Source organism: Hypomesus transpacificus, chromosome 2 (genome assembly GCF_021917145.1).
Source record: "Hypomesus transpacificus isolate Combined female chromosome 2, fHypTra1, whole genome shotgun sequence".
Classification (NCBI taxonomy): domain Eukaryota; kingdom Metazoa; phylum Chordata; class Actinopteri; order Osmeriformes; family Osmeridae; genus Hypomesus; species Hypomesus transpacificus.
The window spans coordinates 1,872,973-1,882,056 of record NC_061061.1 but is presented as its reverse complement, the minus strand read 5'-3'; the positions used below and the strand labels follow the sequence as shown (position 1 = coordinate 1,882,056).

Below are 9,084 nucleotides of genomic sequence, written 5' to 3'. Positions count from 1 at the left end.
GACTGGTGCGACACACAGAGCGGTCTTTGTCAGCCTCGCAGAGCAAATGGATGATCGACTTCTCATCTCTCTGGTACCATGGAACCTAGTCACTCTGCTCCTGGGCCCCCACCGTGGACCCCCTGGCCCCCCACCGTGGACCCCCTGGCCCCCCGCCGTGGGCCCCCCGCCGTGGGCCTGCTGGAGAGCAACCACAGCTGAGACACCTTGCAGCCTCATCCCAGCCTCATCCCCACTCCACAGCTGAGACACGTCGCAGCCTCATCCCAGCCTCATCCCCACTCCACAGCTGAGACACGTCGCAGCCTCATCCCAGCCTCATCCCCACTCCACAGCTGAGACACGTCGCAGCCTCATCCCAGCCTCATCCCCACTCCACAGCTGAGACACGTCGCAGCCTCATCCCAGCCTCATCCCCACTCCACAGCTGAGACACCTTGCAGCCTCATCCCAGCCTCATCCTCACTCCACAGCTGAGACACCTCGCAGCCTCATCCCCACTCCACAAGCGCTCCTTTTGACTGGGGTCAAGGTCCTGGTCCAAGTCCTGATCCATCACTGGTATTACAACTCTCTAAAACAAAATCAAGGATACGATTTCAGGTTTGAGGCCAGATTTTAGTGGGAATTATGGGTTTATTTTCCCCAAAAAAACAATGTGTTTTGAAGACATCAGAATCAGAATTTGGTTTGTTCGCCATGTATGTTTACACAAACATGGAATTTACTGTGGCAGGTAGGTGGAAACAATAAACATATACGGATCTTAGTAAATTAAAAGTTAAAAAGTACGGTAACACTTTATTTGAAGGGGTGTGAATAAGAGTGACATGACACTGTCATGGCACTGTCATAACCATGACATGACACATGAAAGGATGTTAACGAATGTTTATGAATGTTGTCATTAGGTGTCATTCGGTGAATTATGTCATTTCTTATGCAAGGTTGACATTGTTTGTGATGTCTTTGTTATGACAACTTGACACTAGCTGAGACAACATCATCTGGCAATGTCTTTGTCTTACTTGGATTCTCTTCGGGAATTGACTGTACCATTGACATAGATCGTTCTTGTTCTAAGTAAAGTTAGCTGGTGTTAGCTCGCTAGCTAAGCTAACTCCGTAGGCCTTATCATACTAGTAGCGCTAGCATAATTTGTTCTTCGCTTAGAGAGCGCATTTTAAACAGGTAGCTAGATTAGCCAAAGTTACCTGAGGAACTGTGAGTTTACTAATGGAGCTGACATTACGTAATTGTGTTCTTTACGTTGTACACCTCTTGCTAGCTAGATGGAAACTCATTTCACCAAACGCACACATGGTGGGAGGATGACAACAGACCAATATGGATCGACAAAAGATTGAACACCTTGAGGACTGTGTTAAATACCTGGAGGAGGCCAACAGGGAGCTGAAAAACGACAAAGACTTTCTGCTAATCACATGGTTTCTTACCCTAAAGTTGCCCATTACTTAACTATCTTCTATGTTATGTCTGGATTATAATTTTTTTTACAAAATGTACCTGCAGAGAATATGTTGGAACCCTCTGTTTGAGTAAGAAGTTAACGTGTATATTTTATATACACGTTAAGACAGTATATTAACACTTAATGATATCTTTATGACAAGTGAAAATGTTACCACTGTACTTGAGGTCAAGGAACATGTTAATGACCTGTTATAAAAGCATTTGACAGTGTTATAGCACCTAATGACATCTTTATGACAATTCCACCTTTATGACAATTGTAACACTGTTGAGGTCAAAGAAAATGTTTCTGACATAGTTATAAAATCACTTGGCAGTGTAATAACACTTAATGATATCTTTATGACAAGTAAAAATGCTATTCCTCTCTCCTATTCCTCTCCTATTCCTCTCTCCTATTCCTCTCCTATTCCTCTCCCCTATTCCTCTCTCCTATTCCTCTCCTATTCCTTTCTCCTATTCCTCTCCTATTCCTCTCCTATTCCTCTCTCCGATTCCTCTCTCCTATTCCTCCTATTCCTCTCTCCTATTCCTCTCTCCGATTCCTCTCTCCTATTCCTCTCTCCTATTCCTCTCTCCCATTCCTCTCCTATTCCTCTCTCCTATTCCTCTCTCCTATTGCTCTCCTATTCCTCTCCTATTCCTCTCTCCTATTCTTCTCCTATTCCTCTCTCCTATTTCTCTCTCCTGTTCCTCTCCTATACCTCTCTCCTGTTCCTCTCTCTTATTCCTCTCTCTTATTCCTCTCTACTATTCCTCTCTCCTATTCCTCTCTCTGTACTCTCTGAGTACAGTCCTTTAGCCTCTCTCACCACCTTGCTAAACCTGTTCTCCGACTTCTTGAATCTGTTTCTATCCCCACTCCCAAACGCTTGCTCCTTCTCCAAGCTCGACTTTCTGAGCTTTTCTGAGAACCAGGGGTCATGTGACTGATAAAGCTAAGAGTTATCCTTCGTTGAGGTCCTGTACTCATGGAAATAGAACCGTCCCCACCAGAGTCAAATCTCTGGTGCCATTATCAAGTCTAAAGTTCTTCCTGTTTGCGGTATTGATCTAAATGCTGCATGTTCACGTTGTCCTGGTTCTTACAGATCGTCTAGAACCTGACTGATCTTGTCTCAGATCGTGACACGGAGAAACACACGTGAAGCTGTGAGGCTGCCAGATACCTTTTGGGGGAACATGTACTATGGGCTGGGTCGAGGGTACAATGAAGCTCTTTCAGTGACATATTCGCAGTGTTTTACCACAAAGCCACTTTGTCACTTTTTATCCCACACTGGGAAGACTGAGTGAAAACTAGTTGCAACACAATGAACTCCATGCTGATAAAGGTTGCAGGCCAATGACACAGACAGGTTTTAATGTAAAGTCAAGTATGAACTGCTCAAAAATTATATTCAAATATACTGCGATAATAGTAAAATGGGACATTCAGTAATCCATATTGCTGCCTATCACTATAGGCAAAGTGACAAACGGATATTCAGGTAGGTTAATCTTTATGATTGCCAATTTAAGTAACTGTAGGCAAATCCATGCACTAGTAGCTTTATCGAAACACTTTCAGGAGCTGAGTAGTGCTAGCAGCTCAAAACGTTTTCCCGTTTGAGTTTGTTCTGCACCGTTTTTTGTAGATGGTCGTTTTCCAATCGTGGAGCTAGATTCAGACGAGACTGTGACAGTTGCCTACCGGTGAGTAGGCTACCTCCACCTTCATGTTCATGCGAGAATGTTCGTTTGGTAATGTAAGAATGATGATACCACCTGCTTAACCTGTAGGCCTTCGCGACTACATAGTTACACTGTTTCGAGAAAGCATCAGGAATTTACGTGGGAGTGGATTCCTTACCGTGTAGGCGATTGTATTTCCCAGTTGACCGAGATCTTGCAATACTATTGGTCAATATCTTATGCGAGGGCAGCGCAACGGTACCAAATCTAACTGCTGATTGGTTAAGTAATACGTTTGTCAAATTGCTCGTGAATCCTTCGTCGCCGGGTCAAAGCCGACAGGCGCGCCTCCCTTATGAGAGTAGGCTACACTGTACAATTTCACATTAGTATTTTATCGGACAATGCTTATATTTCGTAGATATATAGTTTGGAATCTTTAAAAATTATATAAAGAGATTTTCTTTGGGTGCTGGTACAGATTTTAAATCTACAGGTAGGTTCATCTCAAATTATAATCTATTTGCGTGAACATTTAGTATCCTAGACTACTCGCTAAATAGGGGTACTGTATGCATGCCAAGACTGCAGTCGGCACCTTATGGAATTGTCGTTTCTTCTGTGAAATGACATGTCTCTTTCTCATATGGAATTTAAATAGAATGAGAGGACTTTTCATCATGCTCGCATTTCTTTACACCATGTGTCGGTTTCGAAACCATGTGTTGGCTTCATCTGATGATCACATCTTTTAATTGCTAAAATCCTGCTTTCCCATGGCTTATTTTTAGAATACCAAACTCATTAACTCATGGTGACGGGACGGATATCGATTCAGTAGCCAGCCAAGCCTGACGATTTGTAGGTTAATAGTTATGCTATCTCCATACCATTTTAAAATATAGGCTATGGATCATACACATACACTGTAGGCTACAGCCTAGAATATTCGACGTTCATTTTTTTCCGCTTATGAATATTTTATTTAACAGCGAGCAACGACTGTAGAAACCGGAGGGTGTGGACGGCTGGTATGTGGAGACTGGGTGGAGAGATTTTACGTAATGTCCCCATTCATTGCTATCTTCACGTTTCTGGTTATCGAAGCATCTCAATTCGTTGATGTTGATTTGTTGATTCCTCTTCATACCATTGTCAACAAATTCCTGGTTTAAAATATTATTGCTGATCTTGGTTTTCAGGATCCGGTAATGCCAAGTTGAGACAATTGTGCTACAGTCTCCTATAGACTCGAACCCCTTGCAGCCTACTGCATTAGAAGCTAATACAGAACTGTCATTCATTATTCCTGCCTTTGTGGAGCCCTGATTGTTTTGGTTTTGCTGTGCACTCTCATTCAACCTATTCACATTATTAACATTACAGTATGATTGCTGTGCCTGTAGAATCAGCTTACTCAGTAGCAAATACCAGTCCATGTCATAATAATTGACTTTTCAATGGAATCAAAGCTTTCTAAAGCAAAATGGGCTGCCCTAATGCACATGGATTAGATGATAAATCCACACAGACCACTAAATGACAGGTCAAGGCCAGATAGATTTGGACGGTCAGGGCTCATTCTATCTGTCTCTTTCCCCTTTCCACCCCCACCCCCCCACCCCCACACACACACACAGATTACCATGGCGACTGTGGTGATGGAGCAGATCGGTCGACTGTACTTCAACGCCCAGCAGCTGCGCCAGATCCCTCGTCTGCTGGAGTCGGCCTTCCCCACGCTGCCATGCACCGTCAAGGCGTCCGACGTCCCCTGGGTGTTCCGCGAGCAGCACATCCTCGGCGGCTACCGCCAGCCAGACCACAGCTGGCGGTACTACTTCCTCACGCTCTTCCAGAGGCACAACGAGGCCCTCAACGTGTGGACGCACCTCCTGGCCGCCCTCGTCATCCTGGCCAAGTGCCGGGAGATCTCCGAGATGGTGGACTTCCTCCGGGACCCCCACGCCCAGCCCCTGTTCATCGTCCTGCTCTCCGCCTTCACCTACCTGTCGTTCAGCGCCCTCGCTCACCTGCTCTCCGCCAAGTCCGAGCTCTCCCACTACACCTTCTACTTCCTGGACTACGTGGGCGTGGCCATCTACCAGTACGGCAGCGCCCTGGTGCACTTCTACTACGTCATCGAGGAGGAGTGGCACGGCCGGGTGCGAGGCGTCTTCCTGCCCGCCTCCGCGTTCCTGGCCTGGCTGTCTTGTTTCGGCTGCTGCTACGGTAAGTACGCCAGTCCGGGGCTGCCCAAGTTTGCCCACAAGCTGTTCCAGGTGGTGCCCTCGGGCCTGGCCTACTGTCTGGACATCAGCCCCGTGCTCCACCGCATCCACAGCTGCTACCAGAAGGGCTGCTCCGACCCGGCCGTGGCCTACCACCGCTACCAGGTTCTCTTCTTCCTGATCAGCGCCTACTTCTTCGCCTGTCCGCACCCCGAGCGCTGGCTCAAGGGCAGGTGCGATTTCTTCGGCCAGGGCCACCAGATCTTCCACGTGTTCCTGGTGCTGTGCACCCTGGTTCAGATAGAGGCGGTCCGCATCGACTACTTTGAGCGCCGGCCCTTGTACGAGAGTCTCCACGGCGACCTGGCCCATGACGCGGTGGCGCTGTTCATCTTTACGGCGTGCTGCTGCGCCCTTACCGCTTTCTACGTGCGCAAGCGCGTCCGCGCCACACTCACCGAGAAGGTGGAGTAGGCGCGAAGGACGGACGAAATTCAAGCATGGCTCGGATCGCTTTTACAACAAGATTCCTGACCAAAAGAAACCAGCCGTTTGTGTCGTTCAAATATATCCGTGTATGATAACAGTGACTTTATCTTTAACCTTTTTTTTTTTCGTTGTACGTGTGGCTTGCCAAACTACATTTACCTGGCAACTTACGGAGCGTGTGTTGACTGAACAGTGTCGGTATTTGTACAGCACTGATTGTCACACTCCAAAAACGTTTTTTGCACTCATCACTGACTCATTCTGGTCAGTTACCCAGAACTGGAAGGACTTAGTGACATCACCAAGCATGCAATAAACTGTTAATGTATGCAGAAAGAACCAACAGAACCACCAATCAGGCTGTAAGGACTATTACCACGATTTGATTTTGAAGGCAAATAGATTTCCCAATGAAATTGTTGTGCCAGAATTTAACCAGTTAATTTTGAAGTTCTGTGATGATCCAGCTCTGGTAAACTTCTCCACGAGCTGCAATCGATTGGCTCTTTCCCCCCACAGCTGTCAAACACTGTAGTGTTTCCCTTCATTATTCCCTCGGGCTCCAACTCATGTCTTTTGGCCTCCAAGCTGTAACGCTGTCAGTTTGATGGAGACCCGTGTCCAGGGCACCCTGTCAAACATCAGCCTCGAGCTGGGGAAACAAAGCACCCAATTTGCAAACCAAACCTCTGACCTCTCATCTGAAACCCTCCTTTTGACAGGGGATAGATAGACAGAATGGCACTGGCACTCGGAATTTGCTGGTAGGGGCAAAGACAGATAGGATTTGTTGTCCAGGATTTACTATGATGTCTCTTTGTTTTTGTTGTTGATAATGTTTCTTTTGTACTCAAAGGGCTGGAACTCTCAGCTTTTGCCTTTCACCCCCCATGATGTCAATGCCTTTGGGTATGTTGTTTAGTCACTGATTGTTCATTGACTTGACTTCATGCACCGAACAGGCTGTCTGAATATGGTGATATGACCTGTCCGTTTGTAAGTCTGTGTATGTGTGTCTGTGTGTTTGGGAATGAATGTGCCTTGATGCATGTCTTGTTTAGTTTAATGTTGATGTGTTTCAAAGTGTGCACTGTTTGAATACCTGGCCTTGCATTTCTCTTTGATTTCGTCACTGTAGTCCTCCCCAGGTGCCCTTCCCTTGGAACCCAGTCTAGGTTGAAGTTGGAATGCTCTGTTTACAGCGGAACACTCTATATGTTCTTGCTTGAAGTCATAGAAATAGGTCTGCGAACATTTGGCCAGCAAAATGTGCATCAGCGCCAATTGTTACATTGAGGCCATGAAAAAGTCCACGTATATCAGTGAAACGAGATGTTCTGTGTTGTGGTCTTAGATACCCACCAGTGCATACCACGCTGTGAAGCCCTCATGGCGGTGGAAACTGGTTCGGCTCTTCTCCACTTTGTACACCAACACTGGGAGGGTTGGGAGGTCCTTAGATCAGGGTCCCTTTTTGTTCTCTTAGGTTAGATGACACCTTTTGTTGTGAAATGACAGGCACAGCTGGCTGATGATGTCACTCAAAGAGACGCGAAGGACAGGGTTACCCACGCGTGCTCATTGGCCGATTGAATGAGGAAGGCACCAATAACATTTGCACACTACCGTATGTATATGATTTAGTCATGTGGTTCGTCAGCACCGACTGCTAAAGATGGAAAGCGTTGGACTGATGATGTCGTACTGTGTGAGAAGCACGTTTAGAAAAAGGGTGTAACCTTTATGGTTACTTTATGGTTAACTGGGTAACACGCTTAACATCAAATTGCTCTTTTTCATGTCTAGTAACGCTGTAATTTTTCACAATTATTGATTCAAATAACTTTATTAATAAGACGTTACACTGTCAAATGGATCAGTACTACAGCAGTAATGCCACACAATTTATTTCAAAGTTGCCATAAAGTTATTTCTAACTCAGTGTATCAATACAATTACAACACAGCCTTAATTACAGCCTTATTACACAAGTAAGAACAACCGTATAATTAACTGTACTCTGAGCTTTATGTGAAACCTACAGCTGGTAACAAAACTGAATTTCACTGTCTTGCACGGACCCTACTGTAATATTAGACTGGTCTCCAAACGATAACAAGACTCACTTCTTGTGTATTCTGAAGCAGATTGTGGTGAGAAGAAAAACAGAATGTCTTGCCTGTTAAACATGCCTGTAATGTGTGATAATGACTGTATTCATATTCTGTGACCTTTAAGTAAATAAGTGAGTGTTAACTTATTCCCTGGTGTTTGAGTCATCTATACAAGAGTACATTTGTTGAAATGCAACCTTTGTTGCAAGGGGTGGTTGTTGTATAGGGGTATAGAGAATTTGACTGCACATCAAGAGGGCACAGATTCAAATGTGCCTGGCGTTGGATAAATGGGTGAGCTGAATGAATATAAATATTGAATCATTTACTTACATTTAAAAAAAAATCATCATTTGTTCAAAGAAGAAGGAGCGACGACTCCTCTCTGTGGGTCGAGGGTAAAGGGTAAGAGGAGGTGAGATACACCCATTACTTTCCTGAGTCAGATAGGCTAGTGGCAGTTGGAACGTGTTGGAACATGCCAAGCTAAAAAGAGGCATGTGCAGAACTACCAAAAGCCAAAGCCATGTAGTCACTACCCACTAAACAACCAGAGAACACTGGCTCCCTGCCTGGTTCTGTGTGCTTTGGCAAATGATTGATTGTTCCGGTGACTGATAGCCCTGCTTGAATGATGCAGGTGTGTGTCACTGATAGGGTCAGGACTGATTTATATTCAGGCACAGGACCTGTACAAAATGAACTCCCTTGGTCCTTTGTCTTTTGTCACCGCCACTAGATGTCAACATAGTCAAATAAACAAAGCCACCAAAACAGCCCACGGGAAAATAAATCCATGAATTGTTAACAGTCTAACTGATCTCCCTTTTTGTTGTTGTTGCTGTAATACTGTTTCTCGTAATTGGTGGTATTAGGCTCTCTCTGTAATGTTTGTGTTATTTCTCACATTCCCTGCACTTTGCCTCATGTGTGCTTTCATCCAGCAGGGGGCAGGCAAGACCTACCTTCCATTGACAATCAGGAAAAGTAATTTTCAGGAGGCCTTTTATGATCCTCAGCTAGTACTTGGTGAATATTCAATGAACTATCCTCCTGCGCTCACACAAACCAATGGATCATTT

At 45.3% G+C, this 9,084-nt stretch overlaps 1 protein-coding gene across 4 annotated transcripts; it reads left to right on the top strand.

Moving 5' to 3' along the window:
- Window positions 1-2,904: 2,904 nt before the first annotated feature.
- On the top strand, window positions 2,905-8,148 carry paqr7b (progestin and adipoQ receptor family member VII, b). Of its 4 annotated transcripts, none has more exons than XM_047040719.1 (3): window positions 2,905-2,984; window positions 3,132-3,189; window positions 4,809-8,148. In XM_047040719.1, exons 1-3 carry the CDS (start codon window positions 2,920-2,922, stop codon window positions 5,871-5,873), a joined length of 1,188 nt encoding a protein of 395 aa, XP_046896675.1. In that variant the 5' UTR covers window positions 2,905-2,919; the 3' UTR covers window positions 5,874-8,148. The 4 variants fall into 4 exon arrangements, with proteins under 4 accessions (XP_046896675.1, XP_046896684.1, XP_046896701.1 ...); XM_047040745.1 differs by lacking the exons at window positions 2,905-2,984; window positions 3,132-3,189 and adding exons at window positions 3,706-4,029; window positions 4,161-4,229; XM_047040728.1 differs by lacking the exons at window positions 2,905-2,984; window positions 3,132-3,189 and adding an exon at window positions 3,497-3,664.
- The last annotated feature ends 936 nt before the right edge of the window (window positions 8,149-9,084 follow it).